Genomic DNA, 24,371 nt, shown 5'->3' on the forward strand with positions numbered 1-24,371 from the left:
CTCGGAGTCCGCAGGCCTTGAGCTCGCGGAGGGAGGAGGGGCGGGCTCAGGGAGCACCTCCCCTGGGGGCGGGGCCGAGGCTTCCTCCCAACCCGGCTTTGCTGAGCAGAGATCTGGTGTCTCCAGTTTAGGAAAGCACATGCAAAACTGATCGGAAGCCACTCCACCGATCAGCATATCTCCTAAGAGTGTTTGGTTAAGGCTCTGCCTGTATGCACAGGTCGCCCCACTCGGAACTCCGCGCCTGAACCTTGGAGCCAGTCGCAGGCCTCCTGCAGCCCGAAGGTTATAGCCGCAGGAGCCCTGGAGACGGCGGTGGTGGCCCAGGAAGGAGCTGCAGCACCGGGTAAGTCCCTGCATGTGCTTCCCCTGTGCCCAACTTTCTGATTTACCGGCCTTGCCTTTTCCTTATCCAGGGCCTCTCTGATTCTACATTTATTCTTCTTAATCAAGATTAGTAAATTATTTCCTAGGCTTTCAAGGCATTCTTTTCACTAATTTAATTTGGGGTAGCTTCACTTGTCTTATCCTACAGCTGCCTGTTACCAAACAGGGTGAATGAATGATGCAATCCTGCAGAGGAGAATCATCAGTGCAAGATTAGGAAAACCTTCGAAATTGAGAGTTGAAGTGTTTGACTCTGTCATCTTCTTTCCCATTAGAATTAGAATTTCAAATAGGTACTTACAAGATAAACTGTTATAAAGCTACAAGTTGGGAATTAAATAATTCATTCATTAAACTTCTTTATTATATTTTCTTTTAAAAATGTTTATAGATTTAGGAGGTACAAATGCAGTTTTGTTGCATGGATATATTTCGTACTGGAGAAGTCTGGGCTTTGAGTGTAGCCATCACTCAAATAGTGTACCTTGTACCCAGTTAGTTATTTATCATCCTTCCCCCCCTTCTGCCTATTATCCCATTCTCTATGTCCAACGTGGACACATTATTTAGCTCCCACTTACAAGTGAGAACATACACTATTTGCCTTTTTGCTTTTAAGATGTTTCACTTAAGATAATGACCTTCAGTTCCATCCACATTGTAAAAGATGTCATTTCATTCTTTTTTATAGCTGAGTAGTATTCCATTGTGTGTGTGTGTATACGCCACATTTTCTTTCTTTTTTTTTTTTTTTTAGAGACAGAGTCTCACTTTATGGCCCTCAGTAGAGGTGCCGTGGCCTCACACAGCTCACAGCAACCTCCAACTCCCGGGCTTCAGTGATTCTCTTGCCTCAGCCTCCCAAGTAGCTGGGACTACAGGTGCCCGCCACAACGCCCGGCTATTTTCTGGTTGCAGTTTGGCCGGGGCCGGGTTTGAACCCGTCACCCTCGGTATATGGGGCCGGGGCCCTACGGACTGAGCCACAGGCACCACCCATACGCCACATTTTCTTTCCTATTTTTTTCTTTTTCTTTTTACCACATTTTCTTTTTATTTTTTTTATTTTTTTACCACATTTTCTTTATCCAATCACCTGTTGATGGACACGTAGGTTGATTCCTTATCTTGCTATGGGGAATGGTGCTGCAATAAATATAGAAGTGCAGGTATCTTTTTGATGTAATAATTTATTTTCCTTTGAATTTACTGTATTTTCTTTATATATGATTTGTATGTTATATGGTTGCTTTTTGAATATTTGATGACTGACATTGGAATGAGGATCAGGAAAGAAAATAATAAAATCCAAGATTTCTGTGTTTTATTACAACTCACAGGCAGGTTTGCAATGTAATGATCATAGTCTTGTCACCTTATTTTTTTTTTTTTTTTGAGACAGAGTCTCACTTTGTTGCCCTTGGTAGAGTGCCATGGCATCACAGCTTACAGCAACCTCAAACTCTTAGGCTCATGTGATCCTCTTGCCTCAGCCTCCCAAGTAGCTGGGACTACAGGCACCCACCACAATGCCTGGCTATTTTTTGAGATGAGGTCTGGCTCTTCTCAGGCTGGTCTTGAACTCCTGAACTCAAGCAATCCACCCGCCTCAGCCTCCCAGAGTACTAGGATTACAGGCGTGAGCTACCTTGACCAGTCCAATTCTGTCACTTTTATGTTGCTGAAATAAATTAGGAGTTTTACATTTTTCAAATAATTTGATACATGATTAACAACTTTGTAAACCTGGTGTTTTATTGATACATAATTTAATGCAATAAAATGCATTTAATTGTTAAAGTGCATATTTATTTATTTATTTATTTATTTTTTGTAGAGACAGAGTTTCACTTTATGGCCCTCGGTACAGTGCCATGGGCTCACACAGCTCACAGCAACCTCCAACGCCTGGGCTTAAGCTATTCTCCTGCCTCAGCCTCCCAAGCACCTGGGAATACAGGCGCCCGCCACAACGCCCGGCTATTTTTTGGTTGCAGTTTGGCTGGGGCTGGGTTTGAACCCGTCACCCTCGGTATATGGGGCCCGTGCCCTACCAACTGAGCCACAGGCGCCGCCCTAAATTGCATATTTTATGACTTTTAACAAATATAATCATCACCACAACAGAACATTTTCCTTGGAAACCCTAAAATAGTGGTTACTGTTGGTTGCAACAGTAACAACCAACCCCTTTGTAACAATGAAAATACATCCTGCATATCAGATATTTACATTACAATTCATATCAGTAGCAAAATTACAGTTATGAAATAGCAATGAAAATAATTTTATGGTTGGGGGTCACCACAACATGGGGAACTGTATTAAAGGGTTGTGGCATTAGGAGGCATTAGGAAGGTTGAGAACCACTGCCCTAAAAGTTTCCTAGGGCCTCTCCAGTTAGCCTGCCACATCTGCCCCTAGTCCTACTGATCTGACCTTTGTCATTATAGCATTGGTATTTTCTAGGGTTTCAGATCCATGGAATCATATGGTACATATTCTTTTCTGCCTGGCTTTTTTGGTCAGTAAAATGTTTTTGTATTGTGGCATGTATCGCTAATTCATTCTTTTCTATTACTGAGTATTGTTCCATTGTAAGGATGTACCACAATTTGTCCATCTATTTACCTGTTGATTGGCCAGATGCAGGTGGCTCACACCTGTAATCCTAGCACTTGGGAGGCTGAGGCAGGTGGATTGCTTGAGTTTATGAGTTCAAGACCAGCCTGAGCAAGAGTGAGACCCTGTCTCTAATAAAAATAGAAAAACTAGCCAGGTGTTGTAATGGGCACCTGTAGTCCCAGCTACTCAGGAGGCTGAGGCAAGAGGATTGCTGAAGTCCAAGAGCTTGAGGCTGATGTGAGCTATGATGCCAGGGCATTCTACCCAGGGCAACAGACTGAGACTGTGTCAAAAATAAACAACGACAATACAAAACCCCACTACAGACGCATGAAAAAATGCCCATCATCCTTAATCATCAGAGAAATGAAAAATCAAAACTACTTTGAGATATCATCTAACTCCAGTGAGATTAGCCCACATCACAAAATCCCAAAACCAGAGATGTTGGCGTGGATGTGGAGAAAAGGGAACACTTGTACATTGCTGGTGGGAATGCAAATTAATGCATTCCTTTTGGAAAGATGTTTGGAGAACACTTAGAGATCTAAAAATAGACCTGCCATTCGATCCTACAATACCTCTACTAGGTATATATCCAGAGACCAAAAATCACATTATAATGAAGATATATGTACCAGAATGTTTATTGGAGCTCAATTCATAATTGCTAAGTCATGGAAGAAGCCCAAGTGCCTATCGACCCATGAATGGATCAATAAATTGTGGTATATGTACACCATGGAATATTATGCAGCCTTAAAGAAAGATGGAGACTTTACCTCTTTTATGTTTACATGGATGGAGCTGGAACATATTCTTAGCAAAGTATCTCAAGAATGGAAGAAAAGGGCGGCGCCTGTGGCTCAGTGAGTAGGGCGCCGGACCCATATGCCGAGGGTGGCGGGTTCAGACCCAGCCCAGGCCAAATTGCAACAAAAAAATAGCCGGGCGTTGTGGCGGGCGCCTGTAGTCCCAGCTGCTCCGGAGGCTGAGGCAAGAGAATCGCATAAGCCCAAGAGTTAGAGGTTGCTGTGAGCCGTGTGACGCCACGGCACTCTACCCGAGGGCGGTACAGTGAGACTCTGTCTCTACAAAAAAAAAAAAAAAAAAGAATGGAAGAAAAAGTATCCAATGTACTCAGTCTTACTATGAAACCAATTTATAGCATTTTTATGAAAGCTATAACCCAATTATAACCCAAGAGAAGGGGAAAGGGGGGGAGGGGAAGGGAAGGATGGGTGGAAGGAGGGTGATTGGTGGGACTACACCTATGGTGCATCTTACAAGGGTAGATGTGAAATTTACTAGGTGTAGAATATAAATGTCTTAACACAATAACTAAGAAAATGCTGTGAAGGCTATGTTAACCAGTTTGATGAAAGCATTTCAAATTGTATATAAAATCAGCACATTGTATCCCCCTCCAAAAAAACCCATTTATCTGTTGATGGACATTTGGGTGTTTCTAATCACCCATCAGGCTATTATGAATATGTTTTTGTTTCTCTTGGATAAATCTCCTAGAGTGGGATTGCTAGGTCTTCTGATGAGTATGTAAGCTTTTTTATAAGAAACTGCCAACCTATTTTCCAGAATGTTTATACCATTCATTATACATAGCCACCAGCAATGTACAAGAGTTCTAATTGTTCCATGCCTTCACCAACACTTGGTATTGTCACTCTCTTAATTTTAGTCATTTTCTTTTGAGTTTGTTTATCTTCTTTGTCAATATATCTATTTAAATCTTTTAATCATTTTTGATAGGTTGTTTGTCTTATTAGTGAGGTTGTTAGAATTCTTTATACAGGACATATTCTGTATACAAGTCCTTTGTCAGGTTACACATATGTATATGTATTATGAATATTTTCTCTCATTCTGTGGCTTAAGTAGTCATTTTTTATTTATTTTTTTTTCTTTAATGATGTGTTTTGAGGCCAGGTGCAGTGGCTCCCACCTGTAATCCTAGCGCTCTGAGAGGCAGAAACAGGTGGATTGCTTGAGCTCAGGAGTTTAAGACCAGCCTAAGAAAGAGTGAGACCTGATATCTACATAAATAGAAAAAAGTAGCTGGGTGTTTTGCCACACACCTGTAGTACCAGCTACTTGGAGGCTGAGGCAAGAGGACAGCTTGAGCCCAAGAGTTTAAGGTTGCTGTGAGTTTTGATGCCACAGCACTCTACCTAGGGCGACAAAGTGAGACGCTGTGTCAAATTATAAAAAAAAAAAAAAAAAAAGAAAAGAGAGCGGCGCCTGTGGCTCAGTGAGTAGGGCGCCGGCCCCATATACTGAGGGTGGTGGGTTCAAACCCCGCCCCGGCCAAACTGCAACAAAAAAATAGCCGGGCGTTGTGGTGGGCGCCTGTAGTCCCACCTACTCGGGAGGCTGAGGCAAGAGAATCATGTAAGTCCAAGAGCTGGAGGTTGCTGTGAGCCGTGTAACGCCACGGCACTCTACCGAGGGCGGTACAGTGAGTCTCTGTCTCTACAAAAAAAAAAAAAAGAAAAGAAAAGTGGCTTCGTTCCTGTAGCTCAGTGGCTAGGGTGCCAGCCACATACACTGGAGCTGGCGGGTTCGAATCCAGCCTAGGCCAACTACAACCAAAAAAAAATAGCCGGGCATTGTGGCGGGTGACTGTAGTCCCAGCTACTTGGGAGGCTGAGGCAAGAGAATCGCTTCAGTCCAAGAGAGTGAGGTTGCCGTGAGCTATGACGTCATGGCACTCTACCGAGGGTGACACAGTGAGAATCTGTCTCAAAAAAAAAGAAAGTGTGTTTGAAGAGCAGAAGTGTTTGATTTTGATAAAGTCCAATCTGTTGTTTCTCTTTTTAGTCATGCTTTTTGTGTTTTATTTAAGAAACTTTTTTCTATCTCAAGATTGTTGCATTAGCTATAGGTTGCTGTATAACAAATTATCCCCAAATTTAGCAGCTTAAAACAGCAAACATTTATTTTGTTACTGTTTCCATGGGTCAAAAATCTGGAAGCAGCTAAACTGAGTGGTTCTGGCTTGGTCTCTTAGAAGTTGCAGTTGGGCCAAGGCCAACTCATCTGAATGCTTTTTTGGGGGAGGATTGCTTGGTAGCCCACTCACATCTTTGCTGGCAGGATTCAGTTTCCTGAGGATTGTTGGACTGAGGGCCTCAGGTCCTCCTTGGCTATTGGCTGGAGACCTCTCCCAGTTCTTGCCACAGTAGGCCTCTCCCTAGGGCAGCTCACAGCATGCCAGCTGCCTTCCCTCAGAGCATGAGAGGTGGTGGTGGTGGTGGCAGGGGAAACGAATAAACTAACTCCATGGAGTTTATTTAGATGTTATACCTGCACTCATTTATGTCATAGTCTGATCTCGAAAGTGACATCTTATCCCCCACAATCAAGGTGGGAATACCAGGAGGCAGGTTCATTCACTGCAGGCCATTTTACAGGCTACCAACCACAGTTGAGAAATTTTTTTCTTTTATTTCAGGAGTTTTATACTTTTAGCTTTTGTGCTTAGGTCTATGATTCATTTTGAGTTAAGCTTTAGTTAGTGGATGGCAGGCCAGGGAAGAATATAAATAAGATTTCATATGGTGCCCCATGATCACATTAATGTACACAGCTACGATTTAATAATAAAATAAAATTAAAAAAAAGAATATAAATAAGATTTCTATATTTTATTAAAATTTCCAGGCAGGATTTCACCACAATAATGATCACAGGCCTGCCATTTTCATGTTAGTGAAATAAAATGGAAGGGACTTCTTAAATTCTCATGTGACTTAATACATGCCCTGTTAAAAAGAATAAATCAAGTAGCAGTATTTGAATCCCAGATTATAAGGGAAATAGGGAAGTCTTTATAAGTAGAGCAATTCTTTTTAGATGAAAGCAGTATTCAAGAAGAAAGAGTAAGCTATATTAAAAGAACAAATATAGGGGCGGCTCCTGTGGCTCAAAGGAGTAGGATGCCAGCCCCATATACCAGAGGTGGTGGGTTCAAACCCTGTTGGACCAAAAAAAAAAAAAGATAAAAAAAAAAAGAACAAATATAAAATATTCCTTTAGGTGTCCTGCCATTCTGGACAGTGAGTCCTCTTGGAGGGACAGCAGCTTTGGGGGAGACTCCCTGGGACTGCAGCTCTCCCAGCCTGTAGGGCAGTGGGATTCAGAACTCCTGCAGAGGCCAGTCATGCTCAGCAGAGTAGGAAAAGAAATGTAAGACTTGTATCCTGGGTGCTGGGCTTTGAGTACACCTTGTACTCTTTTTCTTCCACAGGAGTATTGTGACTCAGGTGTGAGGAAGAGTCCTCGAGTCCTTTTCTGTGACTTCAGTGAGGACCATTTAGAACTTTTCTGAATTTCTTATTTCCTTTGTAAGGAGCCATTTGGTTCCCTTCCACTTCAATCTCTGCATCTTCTTGCCTTCTATTCTTAACCATTTCTTTTCATCTTTTTTTCCCCTTCCTTCTGAGGTTTAACAACTATATCCACTTCTCTTATATTTACTGTGTTACTTATGAGGGTTATAATTCAAAGTTGTTGGCTTCGCTCCGAGGCTGTTGGGCAGCAGAACTCTCCTCTGACTCTTCTCAGAACGCTCTTGGCTTTGGCTTCTCATCTGGAAGACAGCGGGGACTGTTGCATCCTACGTGCATTTTGTTCTCCCAACAGATCCTCCTTTCCCTTTCCTCGTCTTGGCATCCTGCTAATCAGGTGTAGGTGATTCCCTGTCAGACCTGAAATTTTTGCAGAATTAAAGCCACAGAAAAGTGTGTTTACTTCTCTGTGGTGCTTGAGGAAGCAGTCCTTTTTTGTTGTTGTTGCAGTTTGGCCGGGGCTGGGTTTGAACCCACCACCCTTGGTATATGGGGCCAGCGCCCTACTCACTGAGCCACAGGCACCTCCCTTGAGGAAGCAGTCTGATGAAACTTTATATCTGACCTGTTTTTGTTCCTATCCTACTAGGAGGGAGAGAGAAGCCAGACAGTATCTCTCTTTCTCCCTCTTTCTCTCGTTACATGTCTGGACCTTTATGTTCATTTCCTCATCCCCTCTTTCTAGGCTTTTCTTGTTCTTACAGAACCTACAAACCTTTCTTAAAGAAATTTGTAGTCAGAAATTTATGCTGCATTTTTATTCAGGAAAGGACCAGGAAGAGAAGAGTGTCCTCTTCTAGAAATCCTATACTGGAGAAACATGAGTCTAACTTGTCCTTCGTTGTTGGTAATGTTTCTATGCATTTGGTTGTTATGTGTTTGTCAGCAGTTTACTCTTCACCTGAATAAAAAAAAATTGTCTGTGGTAACCTACGTGGCATACATGAAATCTTGGGTTTCTGAAAGAATGATTTAAAAAAAAAAATCATAGGATCAGGGACAGTGGTGCATGCCTGTAATCCTAGCACTCTGGGAGGCGGAGGTTGGGTGGATTGCCTGAGCTCAGGAGTTAGAGACCTGAGCAAGAGCAAGAGGCTGAGGCAAGAGGATCACTTGAGCCCAAGAGTTTGATGTTGCTGTGAGCTATGATGCCATAGCACTCCAGCCAGGGTGAAAAGTGAGACTGTGTCTCAAAAAAAAAAAAAAAAAAAATCATAAAATATATGATAAGTGCATTGGCCAGGGAATTGAACCCTACCCCCTAGATATTGGCAGGCTCTTTGACTCTGATTCTTGAAGCTTCTCAGAATCTGGTATGCGCTGTTTTGGTGCTGAGGGGCCTGAACGGACTTGCCCCTGCTACCAAAGCGGAGTAAGCTTTGTTCTCTAAGCTATGCTTGATCTCCACCCCCTCTGTCCCGGCTTTAATCTGTGCTTACTCAGGTGAAGACAACAAAAGGTGAAGGAAGCAAGGTGATCTTAGATGCCTCTAGAAAGCTGCATAGATGGGGAAGTTGGGAAAGAGTTTGTTTGGGCAAGGAAGTTTTTTTCCCTCTTATCCAAAAGCAGGCCTCCTCAGGCTGGCCTGGAAGGAAAACTTGCCTTGTACTTTGTTCTAGGGGTGAGAAGGGTTTGTCAGCAGTGCCTTTTTTATCACTTGGTCCTTTGGTTGCTCAAGATGGACCAGCTGGAAGCCAGCCAGATGGGAGTCCTGGGCTGCACTGCAGAAGGCAGTGGTTGGGACTCAGCCTGGGAGCTGCTCTGTCTGAACACAGACCCTCCCACCAGAATTTCTTCCCACCCAGCCTTGTGTCCTCCCTCTCCCCAAGAGCCAGATGTGAAGAATCCAGAGTCCATTTCCTAAGAAGGATTTTTCTTTGGGTGGAATTCTAATGTACACAATTTGCTTTGAAGCAACTGAGCTGACTCAGCACGTTTTCCCCCTGTAGCCATGAGGATTTTGAATATGCATGAATTTTGAGTCTTTCTGGTAGAGACAATGAAGAAAAGAGGGAATGGGAAGGGCTCAGAACATTTTATAGTGCAAGCTGAGAAGAACTAAAGGAAGTTGAGGTAGAGTTCAGTCAAGCAGGGAGGGAGTTGAAACCCTTGTAACACAAGGAGTGGAGGGCATAGCCCCTGGCATGAGCATTTCACAGGTGGAGTTCAGGTCATATAATCCAGCGCAGTCCCCCACAGAAGGTGTGGGGGAAAATCCAGCTCTCCAAGTACATTCAATGTGTAAGTTTGTCTTAAGCATCCTATTTTCTCTTTGGAACCACCTGCAACCCAGGAGGTAGGTGTCGTTGATTCTGAGTCATGAGTCAGGACAGGATGTGGAAATCAGTCCTAGCTTTATCTGAAGAAATGTATGTTTCCTTTCATATTTGAGTCTGATAGTCTTGTTGAAGCTATTGCCCGTACCTGTGGTTAAAAAACACTTGTGCAATAATTATTCATCTGATCAGCTCAGCAAAATTGCCTTTTGAAGACAGTGCCCATTTGTTCCTTTTTTGGGTCTTGACCCTGGCTTTGTCTTTTTACTAGCTTTGAGGCTCCAGGTGCCTGTCAGTTATTCTCAGGAGTATTGCCCATTCCTAGGTAGGTTGTGTTGCTTCATGCACATTCTTAAAATGTTCCTTAGTCTGTCGCATCTTACATAGACCCTCTCATGTCACGTGTTTGTGTGTTCCTGGCTTTCTCTCACTTGCCTATGGCTCATTCTCCGTGCTCAGTGGAACTGCACTGCATTAAGCATTACTTCTCTGCTGATAGACCTACTGTCTTCTAGGCTCTTACCGTGAGCCCACCTGGTCCTTTAATATGAATTAGGTTGATTCCTGCTGGACCAGAGCCCAACAGGTGGCTTCTGAGCCAAAGACAGAGTAGGATGTAGAGCTCTTTAGAGTTCTGTGGCTTGGTGGGAACTTGACTCTTTATGAAATGCCTTTCTATCTGTTGGTCTCCCAAAGAAAGTACAGACTCTTTCTTTTCATTGTTAGAGAATCATCATCCATTGTGTTGTCTAGCTAGCAGAACTTTGGCCTGAATTTCTTATGAAAATCTTTGACATTTCTTATGTTCGCTATAGGATCTTATAAATGCTTCATCTTATTTAGTTCCACTTAATTTAGGTACCTCTTCTATGCTGTCTCTGTGCATCTGTGATCCAAGTTTTAGTTCTCTGACATTTACTTAGTCAGTTAGCTCTGTGACCTTGGGTAAAGCTAATAGAGGTATATATTTCCTTACATATTTCTGTTACAGTGATTTTGTGTGTTGTGAGAGGATCTTAGATGTGCTTCAAAAATTTTTTACAGATCCTTAATTAAATTATTTTGGAAAGAAGTTCAAAGTACAGTAAGTATATCCTTTTTTTTTTTTTTTTCTTTTTAGAGACAAGGGTCTCACATTGGCTTAGTCTGGTCTTGAACTACTGAGCTCAAGCAATCCACCTCCCCACCCCCACCCCCACCCCCACCCCATGCCTCCCAGAGTGCATTCTTTTTTTTAAACTCTATTTATTTATTTATTTATTAGAGGCAGAGTCACTTTATTGCCCTCAGTAGAGTGCCGTGGCGTCACAGCTCACCGCAACCTCCAGCTCTTGGGCTTAGGCGATTCTCTTGCCTCAGTCTCCCAAGTAGGCACCCACCACAATGCCCAGCCATTTTTTTGTTTCAGGTTGGCTGGGGACGGGTTTGAACCCACCACCCTCCGTATAACTCTTTTATTTTGATCAACATAATTTAAGTTTTTTTTTGTTTTTTTTTTTTTGTAGAGACAAGAGTCTCGCTTTATGGCCCTCGGTAGAGTGCCGTGGCCTCACACAGCTCACAGCAACCTCCAACTCCTGGGCTTAAGCGATTCTCTTGCCTCAGCCTCCTGAGTAGCTGGGACCACAGGCGCCCGCCACAACGCCCTGCTATTTTTTGGTTGCAGTTTGGCCGGGGCCGGGTTCAAACCCGCCACCCTCGGTACATGGGGCCGGCGTCCTACCGACTGAGCCACAGGCACTGCCCCAACATAATTTAAGTTTTACTATAGAAGTTTAACTATAGGTTCAAGAGCGCCATGAGTTAAAAAAGGTTGAAAAACACCGTTCTATTAGAATGTCAATATTGTTCTGAATGAGGAAAGCATGAGACCAGACTGAGATGATAGTTTGTATGTTTGTTTTTTAAACAACACATGGTCAGCTTGGTGCCTGTAGCTCAGCTGCTAGGGCACTAGCCACTTACACCAGGGCTGGCAGGTTCAAACTTGGCCTGGGTCTGGTAAACAATAATGACAATAATAACAACAAAATAAATAGCCAGGTGTTGTGGCGGGCACCTGTAGTCCCAGCTACTTGGGAGGCTGAGGCAACAGAATAGGTGAAGCCCAAGAGTTTGAGGTTGCTGTGAGCTGTGATGCCATGGCAGTTCTACAAAGGGCGACATAGTGAGTCTCTGTCTCCAAAAAAAAAATGACACATGGTTTTGCCTCTGTTGCCCAGGTTGGAGTGCAGTGGTGTGATGATAGCTCACTGTATCCTCAAATTCTGGGGTCAAATGATCCTCCTTCTTCAGCTTCTCGAGTAGCTGGGACTATAGGCAGGCAAAACTAGGCCTGTTTAGTTTTTCTTATTTTACTTTTTTTAGAGACGGGGTCTCACGATGTTGCCAAACTCCTGGGCTCAAACAGTTTTTTTGCCTCCCAAGTTGCTGGGATTATAGGCATGAGCTACTGAACCTGGCTCCCAAATGATAGTTTTGAGGTTTCTTTTAACTTCAGAATATATGATGTTGATTCTATCTTATGTATATAGTCATCATTGCTGGTAGAGATTTTACTTTTAGACTAAAAGCATACTAACTTAGAATTGTTTTATGGAGACCGGGCATGGTGGCTTACACCTGTAATCCTAGCACTCTGGGAGGCCGAGGTGGGTAGATTACCCAGAGCTCATATGTTTGAGACCAGTCTAGGCCAGAGTGAGACCTCATCTCTAAAAATAGGCAGGTGCTGTGGTGAGGGACTGTAGTTCCAGCTACTTAGGAGGCTGAGGCAAGAGCCTCTGAGCATATTATGTGTTTCTATGTGTGCACATCTGTGGGGTGAGAAGAGCAGTAGAGAATCAGGTTGGTGAAATACATAGGTGCCAAATCATGAAAACCTTAAATGAACTGAATAATAGAGACATTAGTCTAATGCTGAGGAATCAATTAGCAAAGGCATTATCGTAAGGTCATCAGGTCTCGTCCTGATGATTAAGTCTTTTCTTTTTTTTGCAGTTTTTGGCCAGGGCTGGGTTTGAACCTGCCACCTCCAGCATATGGGGCCGGCGCCCTACTCCTTTGAGCCACAGGCGCCGCCCGGGATGATTAGGTCTTAACCTGATTTGATTCTGGAATAGTTTATGATTAACCTGAATACAGGCAGGTACAGTAGTATAGTTAAAATTAAAATGCAAATGACCATGTTAAAAAAGAGAGTTTTTTACCTTTTAGAAATATATACTGAAATTAAAAAAAAAAATTTCTTTCTGGTAGAGGTGGGGTCTTGCTATGTTGCTCAGGCTGGTCTTGAGCTCCTGGCCTCAAGCAGTCCTTCCTCAAGCAATGCCTCAGCTTCCCAAAGTGCTGAGATTACAAATGTGAACCACCATGCCCGGCCCTGAAATATTTTTGGATGAAATGATATGATTTGCCTTGAGATAATGAGGATAGGTTAAAGTACATGGGACAAAGAAACATAGTAAGTACATTTTATCGTATGTTAGAAAGAAGGAAGAGTAGGGCGTAGTGAGGGAGGTCAGTGATGTTGGGGTAAGGACAGCAGGGATAAACAGGGAGGTCGGGATTGGCTCATCAAAAAAGCTGATTTCTGGACAAACTCTTGGAGATGAAGGAGTTGGCTGAGAGGATATCAGGTGAAGAGTCCTCTCCTCTGAGGGCACAGCTAGAGCAAAGGTTCTCATTGGAGCAGCACCTATCTGTGCATCTACAGAGCAGCAAGAGGACCAGTGAGGTTGGAGTAGAGGAAACAGAAGGGAGAAGGGTAGGAGATGTGGTCAGGGACAGAAGGATGAGGGTGTGTGTGTGGGGGGTGGTGGTATAGGGTCAGGTTCAAGGCAGATCTTGTAAGCAAGCATAAGAACTCTTCTTTTTTTTTTTTTTTTGGCCGGGGCTGGGTTTGAACCCACCACCCTCGGCATATGGGACCAGCGCTCTACCACTTTGAGCCACAGGCGCCACCCAAGCATAAGAACTCTTGCTTTTACTTTTAATACAATGAGGAGCCATTGAAGGGGTTTGGGTCAGAGGTGTGTCATGCTTTGATCTATAGCTCACAGTGATTACTCTAGCTGTGATGGTGAGAATAAATACTGGGATAGGGGACAGTTTAGGAGACTACTGGTGCAGGAAACACTAATGACTCAGGTTAGAGTGATAGCAGTGGATGTGGTGAGCAGATTTTGGTTAAATTTTTAAGGATAGAACCAACAGAATTTCCTGAAAGATTGTATGTATGTTGTCAGAAAAAGAGAGATGTCAAGGGTGAATGATAAATGGAGTTGCCATCGAGGGAGAGAAGGAAAGCTTCCAGAAGGGTAGTTTTTAGCAGGGAGAGAAGATCTGTTCGGATTTGGACATGTTAAGTTTGGGATGTTTGTTTACAAAACATCTATGTGGAGGTCAAGCAGGTAGTTGGAGTTTTGAGTTTGGGAGATAAAACAGAGCTTCAGATACTCATTTGGGAGTCATTGTCATAGAGGTGGCATTTAAAGCCATGAGCCAGGACAAATTCATCGTGGGAGTGAGTATAGGTTGAAAAGATCAAGGAGATCAGCCTGAGCAAGAACAAGACCCTGTCCCTACTAAAAATAGAAAAACTGAGGCAAGAGGATTGCTTGAGTCCAGGAGTTTGAGGTTGCTATGAGCTATGATGCCACAGCACTCTACTGAAGGCAACAAAATGAGACTTTGTCTCAAAAAAAAAAAAATAATAATGAAAAGACCAAAGATGGAACATTGTGCCATTAAGAGAACAGAAGGGAACCAACCAGTGAAAGAGCTCAGTCTCCAAGGAGGGACAATAGGTGAACCTGGGAAGCCAGTGCTTTAAGTTGAGAGATCAGCTGAAACAAGAGCATGGCAGTAGAAAAGAGAATAGCTTGTAGATGAGCAGTAGCTTACATGTTTAATATTCACGTGGTTCTTTTTTCTTTTTTTTGAGACAGAGTCTCTGTCGCACTGGGTAGAGTGCCATGGCATCAGAGCTCACAGCAACCTCAAACTCTCTTGGGGTTGAGCAATCCTCTTCCTCAGTCTTCCCAGTAGCTGGGACTACAGGCGTGCACCACCACGCCCAACTAGTTTTTCTATTTTTGTTTTTACTTTATTTATTTATTTTTGAAACAGAGTCTCACTTTGTCGCCCTTGGTAGAGTGTCATGGTGTCATAGCTCAGAGCAACCTCAAACTCCTGAGCTCAAGTGATCCTTTTGTCTCAGCTTCCCCAGTAGCTGGGACTGCGGGTGCCTGCCACAACACATGGCTATTTTTTAGAGATGGGATCTTGCTCTTGCTCAGGCTGGTCTCTAACTCCTGAGCTCAAGCAATCTATCCATCTTGGCCTTTGTTTTTCTATTTTTAGTAGAGATGGGGTCTAGCTCTTGCTAAAGCTGGTGTCAAACTCCTGAGCTCAAGCAATCCACCTGCCTCTGCCTCCCAGAGTGCTAGGATTACACGTGTGAGGCACCATGGCTGGCCCATGTATTTCTTATATATGCCTGGAAACTTCATTCACCCTTAGGTTGATAATGTTACCTCATAGTATAAAATTCCACTCTAACTAGATGCATTAATTTACCCTTCCTTCCCCCCTTTTAGTGTACCTCCAGTGAACTCAGGTCTTCTGTTTGGAGCACTCTTTTTTTTTTTTTTTTTTTTTTGGTGGTCTTTGGCCGGGGCTGGGTTTGAACCCGCCACCTCCAGCATATGGGACCAGCGCCCTACTCCTTGAGCCACAGGCACTGCCCTGGAGCACTCTTTTTTAAGGGCTCGAAACAGGTTGGCAATGTTTTTCTATAGAAGGGCAGATAGTAAATATTTTAGGCTTTGTAGTCTTTGCTGTTGAAGTGCAAAAGTAGCTATTGACACACAGACAAAGGAACATGGTTGTGTCCCAATAAAGATTTATTTATGAGCTCAGTGCCCATAGCCCAGTGGTTAGGGTGCTGGGCCACATACACCAAGGCTGGCAGATTTGAACCCAGCCTGGGCCTGCTAAACAACGACAACTACAACAAAAACAATAGCTAGGCATTGTGGCGGGCACCTGTAGTCCCAGCTACTTGGGAGGCTGAGACAAGAGAATTGCTTAAGCCCAAGAGTTTGAGGTTGCTGTGAGCTGTGACGCCATTGCACTCTACTGAGGGTGACATAATGAGACTCCATCTCAAAAAAAAAAAAAAGATTTATTTATGGACACTGAAACTTGAATTTCATATAATTTTTACATATCACCAAATATTATTTTATTCATTCCCCCCTACTATTTAAAAATGTAAAAATTGTTCTTATCCCATGGGTCATTCAAACACAGGTGACAGGCTGGATTTGACCTATTGGCTGTTGGTTGGTATGCTCCTGGCTTAAATTATTTTTTTCCTTCCTGGTCAACTTTGAATCAGATTATTCTCCCAAATGCATTGATTGAGAATCAGTTGTGAAGTGGGTTGACTAGCTCCTTTGAGTCTATTTTTAGCCACAGTCTATTTTAAATATAGATTATTTGCATCATCTGTGTAGCCTTAAGGGTACATGACATATTAGTCTCTTTGGTGAGAGACTGGTCTAGGCAACCTTTAGCATCATCCTTTATCACCCTGATTCTCTTGAAAAAAAAAAAAAAAACTTAATTCTTTTAGAAATTCTGTCCTCCTTAGCTTTGGCAGCAGTATGCCTCCCAGAGTTTTTTCTTGTGATCTCTTCTTTTTATTCCTCTTCCCAGGCTCACAACATAAAGGTGGTCCTATGGGCTGTGTCCTTAACCCACTTCTTTCCTCCCTGTCTTCACTCTCCCTGGAGAGTTTAATCAGACCATGTTTTTTTTTTTTGCAGTTTTTGGCTGAGACTGGGTTTGAACCCACTACCGCCAGCATATGTGGCCGACGCCCTACTCCTTGAGCCACAGGCGCCTCCCCAGACCATGTCTTTATCTTCTACCTCTACATTGGTGACTAACAAATGTGTATTATTTAGCTCTAACCTTTCTTCCAAGGCTTAAAGCCTGTCAAGGTTTTCCATTACCTAGAAGTTAAAATCTAAGCTCCTTAGCCTGGGCCTAGGCTCCTGGTGGTCTGCATTCCTTGCACACTACCAGGCAGTCGGGGCCAGCCATTGGGTAGCTTCCAGCTGGTCATCTGCTCCTTCTTCCTTGTTTTTGCTCATGCTTGTCCCTCTGCTATCTCAACCCTCTCTCCTGCTATCTCACCTTCCTCCCCTCTACTCGGCAAACACCCAATTGATGTCCTGCCCTTTGATGAACCCGCTCAGAGGGCTGCTTACCTGCGGAGGTTCCGCTGAAATACAGGGCCTCAGTGAAGCCTGTTTCACAGACAAGGTTAAACATTTCCTACTTGTGCTCCCAGTGCCGCATGTACTTCTTTACTTGAGCACTTGCCTTGCTGTTATAACTCTTAGGTCAAAAATAACTGAATACCGGTTCAACACCAAATGTACTTACAAGTTGGTGTCTTCACTAAACTGAACTCCTGAAGGCAGAGTTTGGGTCCCATTTGTTTTTATCATCCCAGAGCCTGACATTGAGAAGATGCTTAATATGCGTTAAGAAATGAATGAATCATGGAGACTAGAGTCACATCTTGACACAACTCTTGTCCTGGTGTGCTAGAGTCCTCCAAGAGAATCTGCTGGTCTTGATTCACTGGCAGGGGCAATCAGTGCCTCTGTTAGTGCCCAGATCAGTAACATTCCCCCCCTGGGTTTTAGAAAGTGGGCTGGCGGGCGGCGCCTGTGGCTCAGTGGGTAGGGTGCTGACCCCATATACGGAGGGTGGTGGGTTCAAACCCAGCCCCGGCCAATATGCAACAAAAAAATAGTCAGGCGTTGTGGCGGGCGCCTGTAGTCCCAGCTACTCAGGAGGCTGAGGCAAGAGAATCACCTAAGCCCAGGAGTTGGAGGTTGCTGTGAGCTGTGATGCCACAGCACTCTCCCGAGGGCAATAAAGTGAGACTCTATCTCTACAAAAAAAAAAAAACAAAAAAAACAAAAGAAAGTGGGTTGCAAGCATCTTTTCTCATACCCATAGGAGTTGGTACGTGCTGTAGTGTATTGTAAATTATTTTCTTTTTTCTTCTAAAAAAAAAGAAAAGAAATGAATGAATCCGTGAGTCCATGCTCATGTGGGCTGCACTGCCTTTGATACAGATTAAGGTAGATTGGCTTTAGTAGGCAAAGTTCAATCTTTTTATATTTTATGTCCTTAAATACATTTCTCTTTTTCTCTTGTAGGAGGAAAATTCTTCCAAGGATGGTCTCCCACTCAGAGCTGAGGAAAATTTTCTGCTCAGCAGATGCAGTATGTTTTGATGTGGATAGCACAGTTATCAGAGAAGAAGGAATTGATGAACTGGCCAAAATCTGTGGAGTTGAGGATGCTGTGTCAGAAATGTAGGCTCAATACTTATTTACTTTATGAAGTTATAAAGAATTTCAAAGGAGTTACTACTGTTCTGGATGAAGTGTTAGACCAGAGCCACAATTCCTGGGTTTAGTCCCTGGCTATGAAACATGGGCAGGAGGCTTTCCCCCCATCATTTAGAGCTGAATTTGGCAGCCTACATTTCCCATTCATCCATGTATGTAAATATTTATGGCAAACAAATATGGATAAGAGCCAAATAAGGCTCTATGTTGGGAAATGATGACCACAATTAACCTAAGAACGTGGCCTTGGGGGCCTCTAAGTGTCTGGCATTTAGTATCGTGGTTGAGGGTGTGGCCTTCCCAGTTTACTGGCTGAGTCTCCCAGCGTCCCCCAGGGTCCTTCCTGCCCTCCTGTTCTGCGTCTGTGGCACCTTCCTCTGCAGCCCCAGTCACTGGGTCATGGACCTTTTCATTTTCAGCTGCATTTGATGCAAGCATGTCAGCCTTTGGATTCTTTCTTGGTTTACAAAAGCTCATAGCTTTCAAGAAAGGTACCTGTGAATAGGATGTGTGTTTGGTTTTCTCACATCACTGGATGGTGTATTTGTGGCTACAAAGCATATGGCCCCCAAATAGTTATGTGATTCTCTAGCAAACCTTCAAAAGTTTATTTACAGACTTGGGTTTTTTTTTTTTTGTTTTTTTTTTGAGATTGAGCCTCAAGCTGTCACCCTGGGTGCAGTGCTGTGGTGTCACTGCTCACAGCAATCTCAAACTCTTGGGCTTAAGCCATCCTCTTGCCTCAGCCTCCCAAGTAGCTGGGACTACAGGCACCCACCACAATGCCTGGCTATTTTTGGTTACAGTTGTCATTGTTGTTTGGCTGGCCTGGGCTGGATTCGAACCCGCCAGTTTCAGTGTATGTGGCTGGCGCCTTAGCTGCTTGAGCTACAGGCACTGAGCCTATTCACAGACTTTGACATAGCATGTCTGTTGTACAGTGGGGCTCTCAGCAGCACCTTCCTCATGGTAGGTAAAGACTTGGGGCAGGAAGGTGTGTAAACTTTGAGCACCGCTGACATGGCTGGCCTGACTGTTGGGTCTTACTCCTAGGACTCGGCGAGCCATGGGCGGGGCAGTGCCTTTCAAAGCTGCTCTCACAGAGCGCTTAGCGCTGATCCAGCCTTCCAGGGAACAGGTGCAAAGGCTCATAGCAGAGCACCCCCCACACCTGACCCCCGGCATAAGGTAAGAGAAGCCCTGGTTCTGGGTACACTGTCTCCCTGTCAGCTGAGAGGATCCAGTTGTTACTTCAGAGCTCCCTCTCTGTTTGGCACTTCACGTGGTCTTTCTGGCGGGTTGTTAGGTCCTGCCCTTGTCTGCCCTTCCTCTCTCCCCAGGGACAGCCCCAGCTTTCCGGGGGTTTCTTCATCTTGTGTTTTTCTGGGTCCTTACGGAGAACAGACTTGTGAAATAATTTCTAGAGCAGTCACACCCTTCGCCCAATTAATTTTGTAAGTGCATTTGGAAATTAATTCTGTAAGTGTGGATTTAGAAAAACATATGTGAAACATTAATTCCCCAGACAGTATACCTGTCAGATGTACCTCAAGCAGATGCATTCAGGAGAAAAAAACATATTTCAGTTTCCTATTCAAGTTTCGTTTTTTTCTCTTTTACGTTAATTGGTGTTTGGCATTTTATATTTTATTTTTGCAGGGAGCTGGTAAGTCGCCTACAAGAGCGAAATGTTCAGGTTTTCCTAATATCTGGTGGCTTTAGGAGTATTGTAGAGCATGTTGCTTCAAAGCTCAGTATCCCGGCAACCAATGTATTTGCCAATAGGCTGAAATTCTACTTTAATGGTAAGACTTTAATGGTAATATGTTTCCTTTCTCATCAATTCTGTTATTCAGTATCATCCTAGGTCATGTCTGTCAGAATGCAACTTAAGCAGGTGGCATCAGGGTTAAAAATTGAAATGAATGATTTTCTTGACTGAGATCTTTTGCTCTTTGGTATCCTTTGCTCTGCAAAATAGACTTAGGTCATTATGTGTTTCAGCCTTCGTATCCATAGAATCACCTATGTGTATATAAATGTCTGCTTTTAGTAAAATGTTCATTCCTATGTATTCCACATGACTTATTTTGTTGTATGACATTTCAGTTTCATGAGTGCTGTTAATGCATTTGAAGCGGTTTTAGACTCAGGAAGGAGAGTTCTGTTAATGGATTACTGCACTACAGTAATGGGAAAACCTTCTGGCCCCTCTCTAGACTGGAGCAAAGTCACAACTGTCGTTTTACATCATTTCAAGAGATATTCATTTATGTCAGGGGTGGCTGATATTCTTACAACCAAATAATATTTAAAATTTTTATTTATTTATGTATTTATTTTTTGAGAGAGAGAGTCTCAAGCTGTTGCCCTGTGTAGAGTGCCGTAGCGTCACAGCTCACAGCAACCTCCAACTCCTGGGCTTAAGCCATCCTCTTGCCTCAGCCTCCCAAGTAGCTGGGACTACAGGCGCCCGCCACAACGCCCAGCTATTTTTTGGTTATAGTTGTGTCATTGTTGTATGGCGGGCCTGGGCTGGATTCAAACCCATCAGCTCCTGTGTATGTGGCTAGTACCCTAGCCGCTTGAGTACAGGCGCTGAGCCAATATTAAAAAATTTTAAACGTGTTAATAGAATATTTTTGAAGGGTTATAGAAAGAGAGAACTGAAAAAAGAAGTAAAGAATGAGTATGTTAATTACTGTAGGAATAGAAATAATTCATTGAAAAATAAGCTGGAATTTCCTGGTAGGTGAAATTATATATTAATATTTTATTTATTTATTTATTTATTTTTTGTTGCAGTTTGGCCAGGGCTGGGTTTGAACCCACCACCCTCGGCATATGGGGCTGGCGCCCTACTCACTGAGCCACAGGCGCCGCCAATATTTTAAATTTAATATATTAAGCTAGGTGTGCTAGTTCACACATAATCCTAGCACTTTGGGAGGCTGAGGTGGGAGGATCCCTTGAGCTCTGGAGTTGGAGACCAGCCTGAGCAAGAGTGAGACCCTGTCTCTACTAAAAATAGAAAAACTAACCAGGTGTTGTGGCAGGTGCCCGTTGTCCCAGCTACTTGGGAGGCTGAAGCAAGAGGATTGCTTGAGCCCAAGAGTTAGAGGTTGCTGTGCGCTACAATGACACCATGGCACTCTACCAAGGGCAACAGAGTGACACTTTATCTCAAAATAAACAAATAAGTAAATAAATTTAATATATTACTATTTAATGTTGTTTTGCAACCTCAACAAGGTTTGAGAAATACTACCCTGGAGCATAGAGGATACAACTAATTCACACCAAAGTGTTTCTGACTTAGGTGTTTATAAATTTAAAAGCAAAGCATGGACTGGGTGCTGTGGCTTACACCTGTAATCCCAGCACTCCGGGAGGCTCAGGTGGGAGGATCCCTTGAGCTCAGCAGTTGGAGACCAGCCTGAGCAAGAGCAAGACTTCATCTCTACTAAAAGTGGAAACTAGCTGGGTGTGGTGGTGCACACTTGTTGGGGGCACTGGGGGTGATAAGGTAAGAGAATTGCTTGAGCCCAAAAGTTTGAGGTTGCTGTGAGCTATAATGCCACAGTATTGAACCCAGGGTGACAGAGTGAGACTCTGTCTCAAAAAAAGCAAAATTTGTTTATTCCTAGGAATAGATATGGAATTCCAGGCTGTGTGATTTTACTGAAGGCCATTTTTAGCCTTCTCATTGACATTTAAGTGAGGATGTCACCTATCCAAAAAGCTGGAGCTAGTAATGTACTTCTGTCGGTCTTTAACATTATTTTATCTGTTTTTTTAAGGTGAATATGCAGGTTTTGATGAGACACAGCCAACAGCTGAATCTGGTGGAAAAGGAAAAGTTATTAAACTTTTAAAGGAAAAATTTCATTTCAAGAAAGTAGTTATGATTGGAGATGGAGCCACAGACATGGAAGCCTGTCCACCTGCGGTAAGTATTATATAATTTTTTTCAGGTTGCATTTTTGTTTTAGATAACTGATTTAGAACTACATGAGATTTACAACAGGAATTAAACTAAAACAACTGAGTGTCATTATAAAATAGAAAAACAAAGCAACTAAAACAAATTCATTCTCATCTGAGTTGACTTTTTGCAAACGTAAGAAACATTGTGAATAAGAAACTAAAAAAAAAACCTTTTAAAACTTATTTTTGGCCGGGTGTAGTGGCTCACACCTGTAGTCCCAGCGCTGTGGGAGGCCGAGGCGGGTGGATTGCCTGAGCTCAGAGGTTCGAGACCAGTATGAGCAGCAGTGAGCCAGAGTAAGACCCCCGTCTCTACTAACGACATCAAAAACAGCCGGACGTTGTGGTGGGCGTCTGTAATCCCAGCTACTGGGGAGGCAATGGGAAAGAGCATCTCCAGACGAAGAAGAAAACGAACAAAAAAAAAAAAAGAGTACTTCAAACGAAGAAGAATGAACAAGCAAGCTGAAATTAAAAATAAAAAAAAAAACAACTTTTCTTTTTTTTGAGACAGTCTTACTATGTCACCCTCAGTAGAGTACCATAGCATCACAGCTCACAGCATCCTCAAACTCTTGGGTTTAAGCCATTCTCTTGTCTCAGTCTCCCAAGTAGCTGGGACTACAGGTGGCCGCCACAATGCCTGGCTATTTTTTTGTCATAGTTGTTATTGTCGTCTAGCAGACCCAGGCTGGATTCAAACCCACCAGCCCTGGTGTATGTGTCTGGTGCCCTAACCACTGAGCTATGGGCACTGAGCCAACTTTTTTTGTGTATGAGACTCTGTTGCCCTGGCTGGAGTGCCATGGCATCATCATAGCTCACAGCAACTTCAAACTCTAGGGCTCAAGTGATCCTCTTGCCTCAGCCTCCTAAGTAGCTGAGACTACATGTGCGTTCTATGATGCCCAGCTAGTTTTTCTATTTTTAGTAGAGATGGAGTCTTACCTTTTGCTCAGGCTGGTCTCAAACTCCTGACCTCAAGTGATCTTCCTGCCTCCGCTGCCTAGAGTGCTAGGATTACAGGCATGAGCCACTGCTGGCCAACAACTCTTACAGTTATAACCAAGATTGGGATGTCATTTGATGTTTTAGATGTCATTTCCTCTTACATTATCTCATTTAATCCCTTGTGAAGTAAAGTATTAACTTCTTTTTACTCACAGGGGGACTAAGGCTTCTAAAATCTCCCCGCCCAAAAAAAAAAATTGACTAATAGAGATATCAGTTAGTAGAATTAATGGAATGATACAACATAAACATTTTAACTATGAAAAGTAGAGCACAGCCAACAGATCTCCTTTAGCCTCAAATAACAAAACCCTGACCATTTCTCATGCACATACTGAGTCTCTTTGCCTCCCTAAGAGGGAGGTGTCTGAGGTTCCTTAAAGGCGGGAAGATGCCTGGTTGGGGCCTGATCCCAGGTCCAGGGACATTTTCACTACACTGTAGACTTCTCTTTGATCTTCCCTTCTTTGAAATTACACAGCCGGGATGTGACTGCCATCCAGTTTAGAAGTCAATCATTTACCTGCTGATGTGATTTTTCTTGTTGTAAGCATTTGTCTTGGTTTTAAAAGGGCAAGGACCACATCTTGCCCTTCTCCCAAAGCCCCCACACCGTCTAGCTGAACAGACATAGCAGTGGTGTACTCTCTAATGCACGAGGGAGGGCAGAGGGTGCAGGAAGAGACCAGGAGGCGCCTTCTTATCACAGTGAGCTCAGGGGAGGCACCCGGGAGAGGCTGGCCTCACTTCTCTGCAGGAACAGTTTATTCTTTCAGACAACACTTGCCTTGGATTGCTATTACATCTGTTTTAAAACAAAGTGACTTCCCCCTTTTTTTTCTTCCCTTTCTTAGGATGTTTTCATTGGATTTGGAGGAAATGTGATCAGGCAACAAGTAAAGGACAATGCCAAATGGTATATCACTGATTTTGTAGAGCTTTTGAGAGAACTAGAATAATACCTATTTTTATACAGCTGATAACAATTTCAGATGAATTTTTTAAAAGTTATAAAGGTTGATACTATTTGCTTACAATTGCCTAAAGCTTTATATATAAAGTTTGTACTTTCAAGTAAACTACAGTTAGGACTGCTAGAAGATTGTTTTTTTTTTTTTTTTTTTTTTAAACTGTAGTTCCAATATTATTATGACCATTGATTTCCTGGAGAGTTTTATAATCTGAATTCTTTATGTATATTTCTGGCGATGTTTTATATGAGGTGTTGTAAAAGTGGATAGTAAATTAAACATCTTTACTTTTGGAAATGTGGATTG

The 24,371-nt window shown here is 43.1% G+C and overlaps 1 protein-coding gene and 1 non-coding gene across 2 annotated transcripts; both read left to right on the forward strand.

Moving 5' to 3' along the window:
- Positions 1 to 87: 87 nt before the first annotated feature.
- On the forward strand, positions 88 to 24,371 carry PSPH (phosphoserine phosphatase). Its single transcript, XM_053555170.1, has 6 exons — positions 88 to 346; positions 17,902 to 18,060; positions 19,150 to 19,284; positions 19,756 to 19,901; positions 21,897 to 22,045; positions 23,949 to 24,371. The coding sequence occupies exons 2-6, from the start codon at positions 17,921 to 17,923 to the stop codon at positions 24,051 to 24,053; spliced, it is 675 nt and encodes a 224-aa protein (XP_053411145.1). The 5' UTR covers positions 88 to 346; positions 17,902 to 17,920; the 3' UTR covers positions 24,054 to 24,371.
- LOC128562986 (small nucleolar RNA SNORA3/SNORA45 family) lies at positions 17,233 to 17,363 on the forward strand. The gene has a single exon (XR_008373664.1). It is a non-coding gene; the product is annotated as a small nucleolar RNA SNORA3/SNORA45 family (small nucleolar RNA).

Source organism: Nycticebus coucang, chromosome 12, assembly GCF_027406575.1.
Source record: "Nycticebus coucang isolate mNycCou1 chromosome 12, mNycCou1.pri, whole genome shotgun sequence".
Classification (NCBI taxonomy): Eukaryota; Metazoa; Chordata; class Mammalia; order Primates; family Lorisidae; genus Nycticebus; species Nycticebus coucang.